General features: G+C 36.5%; 1 protein-coding gene across 3 annotated transcripts in view; it reads left to right on the top strand.

The window, feature by feature from the left end:
- The window catches only part of LOC131047800 (uncharacterized), a 127,274-nt gene that overhangs the window by 26,291 nt on the left and 80,859 nt on the right, over positions 1-20,124 (top strand). For all 3 annotated transcript variants that reach the window (XM_057981585.2, XM_057981584.2, XM_057981586.2), the window contains one exon: positions 6,490-6,783. In XM_057981585.2, the coding sequence (XP_057837568.2) occupies positions 6,490-6,783 (294 nt within the window). The remainder of the gene's footprint in view (positions 1-6,489; positions 6,784-20,124) is intronic.

The raw sequence follows: 20,124 nt of genomic DNA on the forward strand, positions 1-20,124 counted from the left end.
ATTTATCTTAGGCATTCTAAATCTAAAGTCTTCACTAATTTTAGGCAATTTAAAGCCTTAGTGGAAAAGCAATCAGATTATAAGATAAAAGTGTTGAGGATTGACAATGAGGGTGAATATTGTTTTAGGGAATTTGATGAGTTTTGTAAGCATGTAGGTATTGTTTAGCAGAAGACTACTCCTTACACTCTTGAACAAAATTGGGTAGCAGAATTAATGAACTTAACCATAATGGAAAGAGCTAAGAGCATGTTAAGTGGCGCTAAACTTGATAGATGCTTTTGGGCAGATGTTGTTGGTATTGCTTGTTATTTGATTAATAGATCTCCTTGTTCAGCTCTTATTGAGAAAACTCATCAGGAAGTGTGAATAGGTAGTGAAAGATCCCTGATGGATCTCTTTTACCAATCTGCTGTAATTTTTATTTATTTAAATTGATTTTTCCTGCTTATTAATATTTTCTTTCAGAAATAGACAGAAGTTGCAGAAGGGTTGAATTCTTTTTGTATTTTGATGATTTTTCAACAAGTAAATAATGAAGTACAAGTACATGAACAAAGTACTGAAAATGAAGTTCATATACAGCCAAAACAAATTCGATTCAAGGCAGATTTCTGAATATAAAATCAAATATTTGACCAGATGAAGATTTCCAATAATTTCAGGAAAATTACAATCAGGAATAATTCCAACCTGGATGCTGAAAGAGTAACATAACTAGGAATGAAGTTGTGGCAAGATTCCAGCCCTCCAAGTGTTGCACGTGGGAAGGAAAGTGGCTGCCAGGTACAGCCGTACGGCTGCCAAGTACACCCAACTGGTTAGAAACCCCAAACCCCACGCTGAACTCTGTCAGAATTGCTGAACCTCCAGAAAGAATGCCGTACAATCTCCAAGATGCTAATAGCTGCAAACAAATCCAAACCACTGTATTGGGGGCTACGTCCCAAACAGGCAAGGCATTGGGGTTGGCGTCCCAGATGCTGAAAAGCTCTTCTAGAGCCAAATCTCAAATCCAAGATGTAAAATGTGTAAAAGATAATAAGAATTAGGTCTCAACTTCCTTATAACACCTTCCCACTAAGCTCAAACCCTAAAAGTGACTCAATGGGGCGTTTAGGGTTAAAATGTTATATTTCTCATTTTAAGTTGTCAAGTGCATAGAAAATGACCTTTTTTCAAATATAAAGAAATCCGTTCACCGAAAGGATCTGAGTCAAAAGAGAAATATTTAGAAAAGTCCAAGACCTTTCCAACGAGCTATCACACCAAGGGATACGCATCCAGATGAGGCCAAAAACCCCTTATCACTCCAAAATGGCTATAAACATAGCCTTATTTAAATAATTAAACGCTAACTTAAGAAATATTTAAATATATTAAAAATATATCCCAAATAGCTGTAGAAGGCTCAAATGACTCCAAAAACCTGAAACGGAATTTGCCACCTGTCTGTGACTGAAGTCGGAAATCATGGATCAACTGGCAGTCTCATCCCTAAAATCTAGGGATGCTCCTAGAAACTAGGAAACACACCCAAATCTCCTGAAACTGAAACCATCTAAAAGGTCATGAATAACCTCACGACTGACAACTGTCACGACCTCCTAAAATTTAGGGATACCCCCTAAAATCTAGGAACTGCTCCAAACTGCCTGTAAAGCCAAAATCCAATCACTATATGCACTGAATGAGTCCCAATCAACCTCTGCTAGCCTACGAGACTCCAATGATAGGCCAACTCCTCCGTCTCCGATGTCCACTCTAGAAAGGGGACATGACAGGTAGAAAGACTTCAGTGGCATACTTAAGGGTCTTTGGTTGTGAGGCAATTGTTCATGTGCCTTAGGAGAAGTGATCTAAACTAGATCCAAAAGCTCAGAAATGCATCTTTGTTGGTTACAGTGAAAATGTAAAAGGTTATAAGCTTTGGAATCCTTTAACCCAAAAAATGATCTTTTCTAGAGATGTTATTTTAGGAAGTTTAGAGCTTACTCAGGTGAAGAACAACCAAAAAAGAAGACAAAGACATTGCATATCAAAACAAAGATTGAGAAGCAGGAAGATGCACATGTGGAAGAATAGTTAGATGGATCTATGAATGGAGAAGAAGAAGAGGGTTTGGATAGTTCAAATGATGTGCAAGATGAGCACACAGAGGAAGATGAATATGTAGAGCCCATTACTCCTACCTTGAGAAGGTCCACAAGGCAACAAAATCAAGTTGATAGGTATAGCCCACTAGATTTCTTTTGTATATTTTCTTTATCGAGTGTCAATGATGAACCTAGATCTTTTAGGGAGGCTAGCTCTTTTGAGGAACGTGATTCTTAGATGCAGGCCATGTAGGAGGAGATGATGGCCTTGGACAAGTGTCTGGGATCTTGTAAGTTTTCCCAAAGGAAGGAAGCCCATTGGATGCAAGTGGGTATTTGAAAAGAAGTTTGGAATAGATAGTTGGTTTGAGTGGTACAAGGCCAGATTGGTGGCCAAGGGCTACTCCCAAAGAGGGAGTTGTTTTTGGTGAAATTTTCTATCCTGTTGCAAAATTGACTTCTATTAGATTCTTATTGTCTATTGGTATTGCTTGTGATTTTGAGATGGAGAAAATGGATGTTAAATTGCTTTCTTGCATGGGGACTTGAGGAGGACATTTATATGCAACAACTTGATGGAAAGAACAATTGGTTTGCAGGGTAAAGAGATCTTTGTATGGTTTGAAACAGTCAACCATGATGTGGTACTGGGAGTTTGATAATTTTGTAATGAAGTTGGGTTATATGAGGAGTGAGGAGGATCATCGTGCTTATATTAAGGTTATTGATGATCAAATACTAATCATTGTCTTGTATGTTGATGACATGTTTATTGGTAACAAGAAGGTGATGATTAGAGAACTCAAGGCTCAACTTTCTAGCACATTTGATATGAAAGACTTGGGGGCTGCAAATATATTCTTGGAATAGAGATCAATAGGGATCGGGTTCACATAAAACTTTGGTTAAGTTAGAGTAAGTATGTTGATACTATTTTGCTAAGGTTTAATATGCATGACTGTAAACTAGTTAATATTCCATTTTTGGTTGGTACTAAGTTGAGTTTAGACATGTGTTCCAATTGTGATGGTGTTTATGAGGATATGTCTAAGTTTCCTTGTGCTAGTGCTGTTGGGAGTTTGATGTATGCAATGATTGGCAATAGTCTAGCTACAACCCAAGCAATAGGAGTTTTGAGCAGGTTTATGTCTAATCTTGGTAAAGAGCAGGACTTTTGTTAAGCGAGATACTTATGATTATTATTTGGTTTATCATTGTACTAATGATGTGGTTTAGTCATTGGACATGCAGGGATTTGTTGATGCAGATTGGGCAGGAGACTTGGATAGTCGAAGGTCCACTAGTGACTATGTATTTATTTTGTTTGGAGGAGTAATGAGTTGGATGAGTAAGAGGCAACCCATAATTGATTTGTCCACCACTGAAGCAAAGCATATGGCTTCTCCTCATGTCTTTAAGGAGGTAGTATGATTGCAAAGACTTGGTATTGGCATTGGTTTTGATTGCAAGACTGTGAGGATCGGATGTCATAGTTAGAGTGCTAAATGTTTGGCCAAGAATCCCATGTATCATGCCCGTACTAAGCATGTTGATGTTCAATATTACTTTTTGCAAGACATGTTTTAGAATGGTAAGGTCTTGATAGAGAAAGTTAACACTTTGGATAATGTTGCAGCTTCTCTCATGAAGCCAGTGACCATGGAAAAGTTCTCTTGGTGCAGGAAGGCCATGTGTCTTGATCTTAGTACATGATTTTATTCTATGTATCGCTTGAATTTAATTGCAATATATAATGTCAAGTGGGAGAATGTTAGGATAAGGTGACACTAACCTTGCAATCCTAAGTCATTCATATGTCTCCATGTTCCTTGAAAAGTGTTCCCTAGGTCATGTGAGAAAACTATTAAATGTTTGTACTTTATGGCTATTTATAATTGCATTTTCAAGAGGTGAACGTGAAGAGGTAATGAAGATAAAATAAAATGGACAAAATACACTCTTTTCCATGTCCATATTGAGACATGAAGGGTCATGCATAAGGAGACCAAGTTTGGGAAGAGAAAAGGTGTTCGTTGGGGATCTGAACAGTCACCAGAAGTTATAGAGCACTTGGAATGTCTAAAGTCTAAGTGGCTTTAGATTTGATGCACAAATAGGAGTGCTTGAAGAGTTTTATTATTTTACTATGCCTCTTGGCTATTCATTCTCCAAGCTGTAGGTTTTTGGCAAGTGGTTTTGGCCCCTTGTTTTGAGAAAATAGTAGTAGTTTTTTCCTCTCCCATTTGGCTATAAATATGAGCCAAGGCATAGTTGTTTCATCATAGTTTCTTTGAGGTTTCCAAGTAGTTCCGAGATCATTTGGAGAAGTGAAGTGAACTGTATTATTGCTATAGTCTCTCTTTTGAAGATTAATTATATACTTGTCCTTGTTCTCCGATGGATTTTTTTTCTTGAAAGGGTTTCTCCACGTAAATTTGGTGTCGCTTTTGGTATGATTGATTTTATATTTATGTTGAATGGTGCAATCACATGTTCATTTCAAATTTAGTTTCAGATTTGGTAATATTTTCAGATTTGTAATCACATAAGAAAGTTAATATTGCAAGCTTTCTTCACCTTGTTTCTCAATAGAATAGAGTTATTGAACCACAAAGTTCTCATTCCAACACAATGGCAAGAAGATAGTTCTACATGGCTTATATATTAGTGGACCTATGGTAGTTTCAGCCAAGAGGATGGAATGAACTTCTCACAAAGACTAAGTAGCATGGGCAGGTGCATGGGAGATCCTACAATGTGGAAGTTCAGTCTATTTTGAACAAGCATAGCAAGGTTTTCGAAGAAATTCCTCCTGGACTACCACCAGATAGTGGTTTTCAACACATAATTGAGCTTGAGGAAGGAACAAAACCAATCTTGATCACTCGATATCATCATTCTAAGGTATATAAGGAAGAGATTGAAAAGGCAATCAAGGATCTATTGGATATGGGGCATATAAGGCCTAGCTCCACCCCTTTTGCATCATCAGTGGTGTTGGTCATGAAGAAAGATGGAACTATGGGGATGCGTATCGATGATAGAACACTCAACAAAAGGACAATTAAGAATCATTACCCTATACCAAGGATTGATGAGCTTCATGGAGCAAAATATCTTTCCAAGATTGATTTGCGTTCAAGGTACCATCAAATTAAGGTAAGGGTTGGAGGTGCACAAAACAACTTTTAGGTGTCATTGTGGGCATTATGAGTTCTGGGTCATGTCATTTGGCTTAACCAATGCATCCACAACCTTTCAATCATGCATGAATCAGGTATTCATTTTATAGTAGAGGAAGTTTGTTTTGGTTTTCTTTGATGACATTCTGATTTATTGTAAGACATGGGAAGATCATTTGAAGCATTTAGATGAGTTGTTTGGCATACTTGAGCAGCATTCCTTCTATGCCAAAGTCTCCAAATGTGAGTTTGGGTTGACTGAAATTTTGTACTTGTGATTGAAAATTAGTGCACAAGGTGTTAGTGTTGATGAGGAGAAGATCAAGGTAATCCTAAATTGGCTTGGGTCAATGAATTTGACACAACTAAGAGGATATGTAGGCCTATGCAGCTATTATAGAAGATTTGTGAAGGGGTTCTCACAACTTGTAGCTCCTTTAACAAATTTGACAAAGAAAGGAGCATTCTCATGAGTCTAACAACCCCATAAGCTTTGGTCCTCTGCCAGGCATATCCATCTTCTTTTTGCCTGCAGTCACTATCACCACATTATTTTTTTTTCTTAAAACAAAGATCTTGTTCTAACCATTGTATCCTTGAACAAGGGAGAGGGGGAATAGTCTTCCCCCCAACCAGGAATCATTGAAGGAGGAACCAGAGATCACAGAGACAAAAAAAATAGTACTCAAATCCAAAGAGATCCAGAAAAAAAAACCAGGAAATCACCAAACCCTGGCAGAAACCCTTTTTTACACAGTTTCCTCTTAGGAGGGAATTGTTTCATGTGATTAGTTGTAGGAATTCTATAGTTTGATTCTCAACTGATATGTAAGGTTGCATTTTGTTTCTAATGAGGCAGACACTCTTAAGTCAAATTAATTTTTTTTCGTGTTCTTATGTACTTAATGCTTTTCATATTTTCAAAATTCAAAAAGAAGACAAATAATTTAAAGTTTTCGCCTGGCTTCTTATGATGTTGGAACTCTGCTTCCTTGCCTGCATTCTCTAGTAAAGTTTTTATGTTCTTTGCTATCTGCCAGTTTATTTTGTTTATGATGCATGCAATTTTTTCTGCCAATGAATAGAAGATTTAGTTCACCGTTTTATTAACACAAATGTTGCAATAGTACTTACCAAGTTATTCTCACCCACATTGAATAAATGTGTGCTAAATCTGATATGTGACCTTATGAGTTCTCCTGATAATGCAGGTCTGATTCAACTGAAAAGCTTTTTGAAATCAAGGGAGAGCATTGGAAATTTGCCAGCATCATCTCAGAAGTTCATGTTGAAAATCATTGGTGAAGAGTATGCCAAACAGAATATGACAAGTTGCAATGTTTTTGGAGGAGTGGGTTCCTGTGCATCCATTTCTGATTTCTCAAATTACATGAAGAGCTGCAATTCAAAAGGAAAGCTTATAGATTGTGCGTTTCAAATTGATACTTTACAAACTACTTTGGGAGACCCATCCTTTATACTGCAACAATATATTGGAGACAGTGGTGAGAATTACTTCAACAGTTCTCTCTATAAATTATCAATGGAGTTTTTCTGCCTGTGTTATAAGAATGGAAGAAAAACACAACAGCAGTTTTCCTATTAAAATTTTATGATCTTCCATTAACATATATGTTAATTAGTCATTTCAGATATTCAGGGACTAGTATACTTCTAATGTCTGTAATCCTGTTTTAGGATGACTTATATCTTTGATGGATCCTTTTCCTTTAACTGGTTATAAATGATGATTGAATGAGTTTTTTGGCTAGCTAATTAAATTTACTGTTATATTATTGGCGGAACTTCTTGCCTAGTATATCATATGTAGAAAGGGAAGGTTTTGCCTATGTAAAGAGAAGAAATAAGAGATGATATGTAATATTTAATCAAGAGTTCTTCATGTTTGTTAATAAATGTAAGTAGGATATTGAACTACCATTTAAGAATTACAAGTTTTTTCTTAATATTGACTATAGGCTTCTTTTAAATTTTGCTGCAAAATGCAAGCTCTCTAAAATGCATAGCATGTGCCATATTATTTGAGGATATTTGCTCTAAAATAGCTCTTTAGACAAGATTCCTTGTCCAAAATACCACATGGAAATGATGTATCGTCTAATGAACCTAAACTAGCTAAATGAGAACAGATTATTGTTTTTTAATTATTAATCATTTTTTTAATTATTAATCATTTATAAATATCATGCTCATTTGAGAATCAACATGAGACCCAAACAATCTCTTGCAAGCACAACCATGGGACAAATATCAGCTTTCTTTGTGCAACTACACTAGAAACCACCTATGGAAGACCAAGAGTCATAACTTAGAAACCACCTCCACGCTAGAAGACAACTATAGAAGATCAAGAGTTAGAACTTAGAATTCCATACCAGATGTTTTACTAAGGCAAAATAAACTCTATTTTACTTACAAGGAACCTTGGGAATTGGGCCACAGATGCCTTTAAGGTGCTATTTGGTGAGAAGGAAATAGAAGAACTTGAATCCAAAAAAATCTAACTCAGTTGAGAGCATACATTGGACTTGGTAGCTACTATAGAAGATTTGTTAAGGATTTCCACAACTTGCAGTAGCCTTAACTGTCTCACTAAGGAGCCTTGGTTAGATGTTGTGCAACACACTTTTGACAAATTGAAAGAGGTAATGAGATCCTACCTTGTTGGCAATTAATAATTTCTCTCCCTTTTGTGTTGGCACATGATTCCTTTAGAGAGGGAATTGACACAGTATTGATGCAAAATAAGTATCTAGTTGCCTTTGAAAATTGCAAGCTTAGAGAAACATGTAATGTACAGCCTGAGTTGGCCTAGTGGTGGAGAATTTGTGCTCTTGAAAGAGAGGTCACAAGTTCAAATCCCACAAGGGGGTAGGGTATGTACACCTCATTTGCAGCATAATTAGGTGCCTCCTGCAAGGAGTACGAGGTAGTCCCATATTTCTCTAACCAATTTGTAGACCCATATACAAATTGCTGGCATCGTGGACTATAAAAGATCCTTTCCTTTCCTTTTTTCTCTGGTCATTCCAATTTCTTAGAGAGTGCCAACTTTTTTGCAGTGGAGTTCATATATTAGCATTGTGTTCCGAGGATCTAGTTGAGTCCATTGATTCTTTTCACATGTAGTTTCAACATTTCAAGTGCATTTCAAATTTGGAGGAATATTCTGTTTATGGAAAGTTTCAATTTTTATTTATTATTTTTTTTGGCAAAGGCTCTAGGCCTATATTATATTAATATTTTAATAATATGAGAGATTTATAGAGAAATATCACCCGCACAGGAAGTGCCAATTTTGATTAAGTTGGATTTTCAATAAACTTTTGAGTATGTTGACGCATTTAAAATTCATCTGAGGGCATTTTTGTACTTTCCACAGCTTTGGGCATATGTTTAGAAATTAATTAAATTATTAAACAATTAATATTTAAGTTGTCAAAAGGTGAACTAAAAGACAACTTGCATTAATTATTTATTAAGGTGAATTTTAAGTGACTAAAGTGTCAAGAAAAATAAAAATAAAATAAAGTCACTTTTATGGAGCAAAAACAATTATTATTTAAATGGTGATTTTAAAATATAATTTCTGGAAAGTTCCATAGATAGTTAGACTCATTTGATCATTCTTGGTTGTTCATTTTGATGAAACTCTTTGCGGGAGTTTTATTTTCAATTCCTAGGACGAAATCCCTAAGGGAAATTGGTTTCGGTAGTGAGAGATCTTCCCTAGCCGATTTGCAAGTGGAGTCAATTAGATTTCACGTGTACTAAAGATATTCTAGTAACAAATTTGTGCTGAAGGTTTAATTATTTTCAAAGGTTTGGGTATTTGTTTTCAGGGAAGTGGATTTAAATAATCTGTGAGATTTGCAAGCAAATTCAAATTATAGAGATTTGAGTTGAATGTTTGTATGTGGTTTGTGAAGGGTTTGAAGAGGTATGAAGATTGGGATCCAGATTTGAGTTTATTTGATTTGAATATAATAGTAGTTTATTTGTTGGTTCAGATGTGAAGCTATAGAAGGGTGGCCACCCTTTTTGAAGAGAGAATTTCAAAAGTTACCTGGACTATTGTTGATATTAGACTTGTCTTTTTGGGATTTGAATCAAGGGATGGTACCCACCTTGAGAAGTCTTGGAAGTTCATTTTTCCTAGCTACCACACTTGGAAAGTTAGTAGTTGTAAAAGATAAATTGTCAAGAGATTAAGATGCGAGCCATGGGAGTTTGGTATGGCGAGTCACAACATATCCATCCCCAACACATATTAAAAGGTAAAATATGAAAGAGTCCTAATGAAATTAGGATTGCTCCTTTGTCACTATTGCCAACCCATAAGGCTTAAAAATATCAAAGTTGAATCACTGAGGTTTAGGAATTCTTTTGGGCCATAAAAAGGAGAATTCTATTACAATTTGGAGTTGGACCATTCAAAAGCTACCGTCCAGGTCAGAATAGGAGTATGGAAATTAAGATTGCCAACTGTCACTTATAATAGCAGCCTCATATAGCCACTAAGAAGTTTAGGGGTGTATGTTGGTTAGCATATGCAGTGCCACTTTATGGGAAGAGTTTGGAGGCTATAAGGTCTCTATAATCTGCTTTACCAGGAAATGGGTACTTACTGGAAAGTCCTTTTACAGTTAGAAATCTTGACACAATTGTACCAATGAAATCACACAATTATAAAGGCTTGTGAGGGGGCATAGCAGTTGTAAAAGTCGGTAATTTGTATGAGCTTGAAGTTTAAGCAATTTTGGGTGCTGTTCACTTGAGGACCAACAAATAATGTATTATATTAGTCAAGGATATTCCAATTGGACCACTCATTTATATGATCAGCCATAACATAAATTTGTTTCCAACTTCCAGATATGTCTAGCTACTTGATATTTTGACATGAACGGTCCTTAAGGAATGTTCAGGCTAGCACACATCAGTATTATATCAGCTGCAGCTTAAGGTCAGAAATTACATCAATTATTTGTGAAATTACTCAATGAATCTAAAGTGTTTGCAAATTTTGTCAAAGATCTGTTCAATGTGTGACAACTTTTTGTTAAAATTTCAATATATTTGCGAGTTAGTAGCAGTTGTTTATAATCAATAAATTCAGAATTTTTTACTGGTTCGATGTTCAGCCAATTGTTTGATGAATGTCAGTGAGTTGAAAATTTTATCGGCACTTAATAACAACAGATAAATCATTTTTTGGCATGCTTATTTTGAGCTATAATATTTTCAAAAAATAAATTGAGGGTGGTTATTACATACCAGAAAAAAGGTTCTCTATTCACAAAAATGATTTGTTGGCCTTTGCGCATGCTTTGGCCAAATGTACAAAATATTTAGTTGGTAGCAAATTTGTGGTAAAAACTGAAAATATTATTAAATAAACTGAATACATTAATTACAAAGGAGATGGAAGTCTCCTTAAATAGATAACTACAAGAACAATGTATCTAAAAAGAAACGATCGTTAACTAAAGGCAAAAAACAAAAAGATACTAAACTATCTAACTGACAAACTGAAAATAGAAAGTTGCTAAGTAAACTAGCTTAGACAACTTATCGACATAAATGACCATTATAAGGTAAATAATATATGATATTATTCTAATACCCTCCCATAATGGTCAAATTATTAACTAACTACCCTACACAAGGCAAAAACTTTAAAACGCAAAGAAGGCTGACTCCTCCTCAGAATGCTTTGCGACATGAGCCTACTGTTGAGACTCTCCCTGGTTGGTCTTCTCATCAGCCAATCGCTTTCTGCAGAACCTCTAGATATGATCAAGCTTCCCACAATAGTGACAAGTGAAATTCTTCTTGGAACCATTCTCAGATGTGTGCTGTCCTTTTTGCTGAGTGGACTCACCTTTGCCTTTATCCTTGGCAGTAAATGCTTGTTCTGTACCGACCATGTCACTATGGCTACCAAACTACTGTCTCCACCGAACTTGCTGCAATAGCTTAGTGCACAACTCTTCAAACTTCAAGTCAACATTAGTGGAGGTAATGTCGAGCATCTCAATAAAGTGTTCGTAGGAGCATGGTAGGAGCGTGGTAGACTCTTAAGCGTAATCACTACCATGTCCCCCTCTTCCATCTTGCGACCAATGGCCACCAGTTGATCGCGTATATCCTTGATTTTCATAAGATGCTCCTGTAGAGACATCTTTTCATCCATCGTCATTGAAAACATGTTCTTCATAAAGAACGCTCGGCTCTTGTCTAACGTCTCATGGAGATCTTTCAAATGTGTCCATATCTCCGTAGCTGTCTTGCCAGATGGCACTTCTGGAAGCGTTTCGTCGGTGACTGATAGTTTCAACAACATAACTGCTTCTCTGTTACGTTCATCAAACTTGTCTTGGTCTTTGCCCGCCACTGTGGGACAAGTAGACTTACCCAAAACACTCTGATCGAGACATTGGTACTAAAAAATTGAGAGCATCCTTTGATTTCAGGAATTGTAGTTCTTGCCATTGAACTGTTGATTGGCCTCCAACATGATATTGGTCAATGATGCCATCCCTCTCGTTTTGTTATGCACGAGAAACGAGGTAAAACACCATAGTTGAAAACTTGGACTCGACAATGACTTGGCAAGCACAAAATATTTAAAAAACTAGGGACTCGCAAAAACTCGGGGAAAATCTCAACAATAACTCGACAACTTTATCGAACTTTTGAAAGTATATTTTTTAAAATATTCTTCAAAAACACACATTTATATAAATTTAATGTCATTAAATTTATTTTTTAATTATATTATATTAATAGAAAACTATTTAAGTCATAATAGTATTAATTTAACATCATAGTATTAAAAATTCATGTCTCATAGTATTTATTTTACATTTGTTGTTCTCATTTTTGTTTTAAAAAATGAAGGACCATTACATAAAAATTTTGTGAAAAAATGAAAATTTTACTCTATGGCACGCTTACCGAAGCAAAATTTTGACTAATCCTTGGACTGGCTTAATCCTCAGTCCATCCTTGAACTGTGTTTCGAATTTCGTCGCATTCTGGATTCATTTGCTATGTCTTTCCTTCAATTTCGGGTTTTTTCTCCTTGATTGCAGGTGGAGAATTTTCCTTGAACTGCAAGTTTTAATGATTTCCAATGTTTTGGTCTTTGTAGGGAAATTTTTGGCTAATTACAAGTGCACTTTATTCAAAAATAAAAACTTGTAATTTGCTTTTTATTTCCCGCTTGATGCTTTTTGGCTTTTTCAGTTAAAATAGGGATTTTTTGGTTAAGTTACAAGTAAACTTGTAATTCTTTTCTAAAACCCCTACTTTAATGGTTTTTGCTTGTAATAGGGGTTTTAAACCCCTATTACATGTGTGCAAGTGAATTATAACTTCTTGTAGGGATTTTATTTTCCCTTTACAAGTGATTTTAAACTTGCACATCTCTCTCCAAAACCCGATTTTGCCTAGGAATGAAAAAAGTGACATTTAAAACTTGCTATTTTGCCCAAAAAATCCGATTTTCTCTATAAAGTGCATTTTTGAGGATTTTAAACATGTAATTGCATTTTAAAAACCCGGTTTTTGCCTTATTGATGAAAAAGTTCAATTTTAAACTTGTTATTGCATCCCCAAAACCCGATTTTCTCCAATTTATGCTATTTCGAACTTGTCATTCTCTCCAAAAAACCCGATCGGCAAGGAAACGTTTTTTGAGGATTTTAAGCAAGTTTTTGTGGAGAAATTTTTGGAGGTAGAAGGCGTTTAGGTTTCCTTCCTACTCTTATGCATTTGTAGACATCTTTCACGCCATTTGGAGGTTAAGATTGGTGGTTTCTTGGTTTGTAACAGCAAACACGTTTTTGGTAAAAACCACGTTTTTCTCCTTAAAAGATGCCACGAATCAGCAATCTCCTAAATCGTTTTGGCTTGGTATGTTAAGGCGTTGAGGTTGGAAAGAGTTTTGGCCACTTTTCATGCCATTTCCCTTGCATTTGACACCATGTTTTTATGCAAATAGCGTTTTTACAAAACGTGGCTAGGTTTGGCATTGTGGATTGTCTCTATTTAATGGATTATCTTCTTCATTCCAAGATTGTTGCATCTTTTGGAGAGGCATTTTCAGTTTGAAACAAGGTATGATTTCTTTTCTTTTCTTGTTTCATTTTCTTATTTTCTTGTTTTTTTAGTTTTCCTTTCTAGTTGTAAATTTGTAAATATGTTGTTCCTGCCCCAAAAATTGGTTTTGTGAGAGAGATTTTCCTCCTTGATATGCAATTTTTGAATTGCATTGATCTTCCCCATTTTCCCTCTTTACTTGTATTCGGGATTTTAAATCCCGATTACAAGTTGGCTGGAAATCTTTGTTCTTCCCTTACGGTTAAAGAATTTAACCATTTTTGGTTAAAATTCCAAGTTGAAAAGATGTGAAATAACCTTCCTTTCAAAATCGGGTTTTTAGAACCGGATTACATGTTGAAAAGTTCTTCCCATTTTCATGAAAATGACATTCCCGGATTTTCCCTTTTTTATCCATTCATGTCATCCATATCCGTACTTTCCATTTTCGTCATTTTCCGCAAGTCTAATTCTCATTTTCCATCCATTTCTCCATTTGCAAATTTACAAGTGTACTTGCATTCGGGTTTTAAAAATCCGATTGCATGTATGCCTTTTCCAACTTGTATACTTGCAAAAATTTCCCCAAGATCCGAAATTGGTCAAAGTCAAGATTCTCCCATTTCCATTTATTTCCCCTCTTTCTCTCACAAAGTCGTGAAGTTCAAGAGTCGAAGTTTTTCCCATTAGAAGAAGGAAAAATGTTAGTTGCAACTGAATATGATGTTGGCTTAACACTTTTAAGTCTTCATCACAGTATTCCAGGTTGTCCATCAATGCTAGATTTGTCGTCATCACAAATTCCAAAAAAGATGAAGTACAAATATGACAAGTACCAAATCGAAGTTGCGTCTTCCCAAGTTTCCTCTCCTTTGGATCGCATAAGAGATACAGAAATAGGATATGAGGATATGTCAGAAAATGTCAAGAGGGTTGAGGATCCACAAGATAGCAATATGCAGCGGCTGTTGGACAGCCATATCCATCACGCATTTTCTTTTCCGGTGGCTGCCCTAGAATTTGAATTTGTTCTCGCTTGCGCCCATCACTTTGACAAGGAGACAAGAATCATTAAAAATGATGATGGTGAAGCAATAATCCGCCTTGATGCAAACACAATTGAGAAGGTCTTCTGAATACCTCCCGCACCTGTTTACATGGAAATCTCCAAAGAGAGTGCAACTGAGTATTATGTGAAAAGGGAAAAAGATTGTAAACGACATATCAACTGGTGGATCCACGAGCCACGAGCCGCCTTCTCAAGGTGGGCTAAGTTGTACTACTGTGACTTCAAATGGGAAATAGGAGACATCGTAACCCTCCTCAACAGGATAATGGGCCTTGAACATTCTAATGTTTTTGAGCCCTGGATGTACCAGTTCATCATGTTCGTAAGGCAGTCCCATCATATATCATGGGGAGAAGTCATTAGCGATGCCTTGTGTGAACAACTTTCGACAGTCTCTTCCACCATGACTTTCTACATGAACTCATATTTGGTGTACTTGGCAGCATCGCTTAGACATTTTCCAAGTCTTTCTACCAACGGTGATCGCTCGCTTATACCGGTATGGGAATATTATGATCAGTTGCCTTTGAGAACCAGTAGATTGCATTTCAGAAGAGTCCAAGATGTATTCTTCGGTTTTTTCATGTGTCAGTTTGACAGAACTCTGAAGAACAAAAGGGTATCAAATGAGGCATGGAAAAGGGTGAGTGAGTATGGATGCTTGTTTCTACAGTTCCCGACCTTCACCTATATGAGAATCGGATGCTATAGTGGGCAACCATACATGCTTCCTAGATACCCAACTGATAAGATCATTCTTATGGAGTTGGGAAGACAAATCATGGTTGTCCACACTCATCAGTCTGCCAGACATAAGGTTGGAATGGAGATCTCTACAACAAACCCATTAAAAATTGGCCGGTATTCTCTTGTCACATCCGTTAAAGCCAAGGCCATGGAGACTGAAATGCAGGAAATTAAGCTCAAAAGGTAAGGAGAATATCAAAAAATCCTTCGTGCACGTGCATCGCATTGAGGATATCTGGGTAGGTCTCCGTACAGAGGTCGAGGTTCTGAAGATGGATTACTGCAGGCTCACTATTGAGCAAGTTGTTGATTTGAACTTGGTGGATATTCCACAAGGGATGATTGACGATGGGCACGTACTTGATCCTAAATATATTTCACGAAGGGTTGAGGAAGCTCCACTTCCTTTAATCCAATGGTCACACAAGGAGTGCATATCCATTTTTGAGAGATTTCAGCCTATCTTGGCTAACACCAATGCTTGGTTGAAAAGTAATGCTGTTAGACTCATAAAAATCAAGATTGGAAAAGAAGATGATTCTACGGGGCCTCTTGGACGTAAGTCTGAGATTCAGGTTGACAACAAGGAAGGTGCATCATCTTCGGGTACAAGGATCAAATTGCGAGTTAGTCGGGTAGTAGTGCTTTCTCCTGAGGAAGCGACAGTTCGTGGGAAGGAAAAGTCACAGTTTCGTGTTCAGGTGATCAATCTGGACAATCCAGAAGAAGGGTAGCAATTTGATGATGCTCCCAAGTCTCCAGCATCGGACTCGCCTCATGAGATTATTCCCCTGGTTTCCATTGAGACGCCCCTTTCTCCTCCTGACTTGCTTGTGGATGAATCTCCTCAGAATGCCATTCCTATTTCAGCATACGAGCCACCTCCTGATCATCAACAAGAGAATGTGCAGGAAGTTCCTGAAGATACTCCTTGTATCTAGCTGTCAGAAATTGATACCTCCACTTCTGGTTTTGAAGAATTCATAAGGCAATTTTCATGCCCATTGGTTACTGAGCAAACCGTGGTTGCCATCCAAACTAATATTCCTCCCAGAATGACCACGGTTATTCAAACAGAAACTGCTTCTCCTTTGCCTACAACTGCTACTGAAGGAGAGTTGATGGCTTTACCTCCATGGCTTAGTTCTTTTACTCCAAAAAAGAAGAAGCAAGAAATTTCACCTGATGCCTTTGATTATCAGCAACTAAAACAGTCTATATCCAAGGTTGCTAAAAAGGCCAAGACTATCTCTAGAGTAACTGTTGACAGCAACAGGATGAAGGTAGCTGAAATTGTTGAACCCATTGCAGATAAGCCACTTGAAGAGATGTCAGCTGCTGATTACAAAGTTACAAGGATAAAACTGGGTAAGCAAACACATGAGGTGATTAAACATGATGCTCAGTTTTCTGTAGCTTCACTGGTACGTCGGTGTGATGAACTTCTAGCAAAGAAAAACAAGCTAGAAGAGGAAAACCGACAACTTATGGCAGCTGTTCATAAAATCACATAAGCTGCTGTTGAAGGGAGTAACTCCATAGTTTCTTCCAGTTCCCAAGAATCATTCGTGGAGTGGAAAGGGCTTCTTAGAAGGTACAAGCATTGGATTCCTGGGTTGATCAGCTTCATGATCTATGTGCACAAGTGATGAAAGACATTTTTCAGATGATGTCTAAGTTGGAAACCGTTGAAGAGAAACTGGATCAGACTTTCGATACTTTCAAAAAGAATTTGGAAAGTGTTGAAGATAGTTTGACAATCTGGCGTACCATTCCCCAACAACAGTTGAGTGTTCTACAGGAGCATGCCATCATCTCTTCCAAGGTCATGTACTTGGAATTTGAAGAGCTTCTGGAAAATAAGGCCCTTGATCTTAAATTCCTTATTGAGGAGATTGGTGATACAATGAGATTACGGGGTGAAGTTTTCCGAGATATTGTCTCTCATTGTGAAAAGGCCTCTTGCAACATATTAAGTCAGGATGGAGAGCTGATTCCAGAAGAAGTTCTTGCTGATTTACAGATGAGGATTCATAATGAATGGAGGAGCGAACAATTCTCAGCCGCTTCAATTCAAATGTTGATGAAACACCAAATCTTTTTGCATGAAATCCATTCCATCCTGGATAAAAGCAGCTCTACACTCCTCCGATGTCATGATACTATCGTGAAGACCATGGTTGTTGCCAAGAACACCCATGAACCAGATCCCGAGGAACTACAAATGATCATCCAGAAGTTTGAAGGATTCGTGTCTTCACGTGCTACAGCTTAAGTGTTTTTCAATACTTAGTTGTATTTTTCCACATTTGTAATCTTTAGTTGTAGTTTTTCTTTTGACAAGTTACATGTAAAAGTCTTTTCGTAAAATGCAAGTTAACTCATTACTTGCACTTTTGTAATTACATGTATGGCAACTACAAGTTGTGTTCAATTAGGACTATAGTTGGAATAAGTCTTAGTTAGTTATTGAAGTCTTAGTTAGTTTTTGAATAAGTCTTGGTGGTTGAGAGAATCTCTCAAGTTAGTTAGGATCCTCCCACCTTTTTCTCAAGGCCCCGCTTCTATAAATACTTGAGGGGTCTATTGTAATTTTTTTCTTTTGGAAAGCAAGCAAAAACTATGCCAAATTTACAACAAAGAAGTCTTTGAGCTTTCATGTGTGAATTCAAGAATTGAAAGGAATAGAAGGAAATTGCTCAAGCTTTGAGTCTTTGTGCTACATACTTGAGTTTGTGTTCTATATTATCTTTCTTGCAAGTGTTTCTTAAAGAGCTTAATCACATCTGATTTGCAGTCTTTGTGCTGCAAGTAGTTGAGGTTAATATAGATTAAAATAAATATTTTGTTGAGAGAAGCTGTAAGTCTTTGTGCTTTCACTTGTTCTTAGGAAAATTTAGGAATAGATTTTGTGAGAAATAGCTGCGAGTCTTTGAGCTTATACTACCTCCCATTGTTTTAAGTAGAAAAGAATAAGATATTCCAGTCTTTGAGTTGTTATAATTTGTTCTTTATAGCATTAGTATAGAAAAGGGTAGATAGGATTTCACATAATCAACTCTTTGAGCTTGATATTGCTGTCCTGTTCCGAAGGAAGTGACGGAAGTCTTTGCGCGTTCAAGAAACTTCATTTCCTTTCTCTCATTCCATTTTTAAAGTGGTTACTGCTGTTTATATCAAATGGCTATCCTTTTCCGGAAGAGAAAAGGATATTGTCTTTCTTGAAAGAAGAAGAAAGATTGCTGTCCCATCCTATTTTATTTTCAAAGTTGTAGTTAGATAGGGGGAGCCTTCCCTTAATTAGGAGAGTTTTACTCACGCTGTGGTTGAAACCACAATTTTGTATATTTCCCCAAGTGTACAAAATTTTCAACCAACAACATTTAAGTATGTTGGGTTTTTATGTCTGCGAGTCTTTTCGCGAGTGACTTGGTTGACCAAATGACCCATGAGTACTCGCGAGTCCTGCAAGTACTCGCAGAGTTTTTCAACTATGTAAAACACAAACTTCAAAAAATCTGAGTTAAAGAACCTTCAGCAAGTGGCTGGCACAAATCCCAAGACAAATTTGCATAGAATACAAAACTTTGTTTTTGAGGAAAAACAGTAAAACCCTTGAACAAAATGATTTATATTCTTAAATTTTTATTAAAAACTGGAAAAAAAACTATGCGGAGAAAGAAAAAAAAAGTTTTGGAACCCTCGCACAAATTTAGAAACCCACAAAAGGAGTCTAGCTAGGCCTTCAGAAAACCACGATATGCAAACCCTTTATTCTGTTTGCAGGAAAAAGAAAACAAACCCTACAAATTTTTTGAATACTTATGTTTCCAAAAAAAACTATCTTCGCAGTTGTAAAAAAATTCGATTATGTTCAAAACAGACAAAAATGCAGTCGCAGATCCTTTACGTGAGTCGTAGGTCTGCAAAATTGAAAAAATGTGGGCCTCGAAAAATGTCTTCCGCGTGGTTTTCGCAATCCCTTCCTGTTGCAAAATACATAAATTTGCCCAGAAAAAATGTCGTTGCCTTCATGTGGGTTACAAAACAGCTTTGGAAAACAGTTGTCGTGCGGACAAAAGCACCAAAAAGTCGCGCGCAAAACACCTGACGAAAGCATTAAAAAAAAATTTCACGAAAAGCGTGAACGTGATAATCGTAGGCTAAAGATTACACGATTAGGAGAGCCACCAGTAAACACACATGAACCATGACCCAAAAAAATGGCCTCCAAAAGACCTTCGTGTCTGCAAATAAAAAAAAACCACGCCGTTGCACACAATCGCAAACCCATCACATGCGGGCGGACTTCACAAAAACGTGATGAAAAAAAATCTGTGATTTTTTCAGACGAAAAATTCCGCCTCCTCGAAAAACTTGGGTTTCAGACAAACCCACAAAAAAAGGAACTTCGAATTTTTCTGCATTGAGAAAACCCACGAAAACCCTTGAAAAAAAAAATGATTTGCACGTTTTTTCATTAAAAAACGATCGAAAAAAACTTCTGGAAAAAATCCAACGAATTTAAAAAATTCGTCAAAGGAACATTTTGCTCTGATACCTTGAAAATTTTATTAAATAAATTGAATACATTAATTACAAAGGAGATGGAAGTCTCCTTAAATAGATAACTACAAGAGCGATGTTTCTGAAAAGAAACGATCGCTAACTAAAGACAAAAAATAGAAAGATACTAAACTATCTAACTGACAAACTGAAAATAGAAAGTTGCTAAGCAAAACTAGCTTAGACAACTTATCAACATAAATGACTGTTATAAGGTAAATAATATATGATATTATTCTAATAAAAACAAACCATAACAGTTTAAAGTACTTTCTCAACCAGAAAATTTCAATGAGCAGCAATAGAAATGGGTGAGTAAGCTTCAAGATTATACCTA

The sequence above is a fragment of the Cryptomeria japonica genome, chromosome 8 (assembly GCF_030272615.1).
Source record: "Cryptomeria japonica chromosome 8, Sugi_1.0, whole genome shotgun sequence".
In the NCBI taxonomy this organism is placed as follows: domain Eukaryota; kingdom Viridiplantae; phylum Streptophyta; class Pinopsida; order Cupressales; family Cupressaceae; genus Cryptomeria; species Cryptomeria japonica.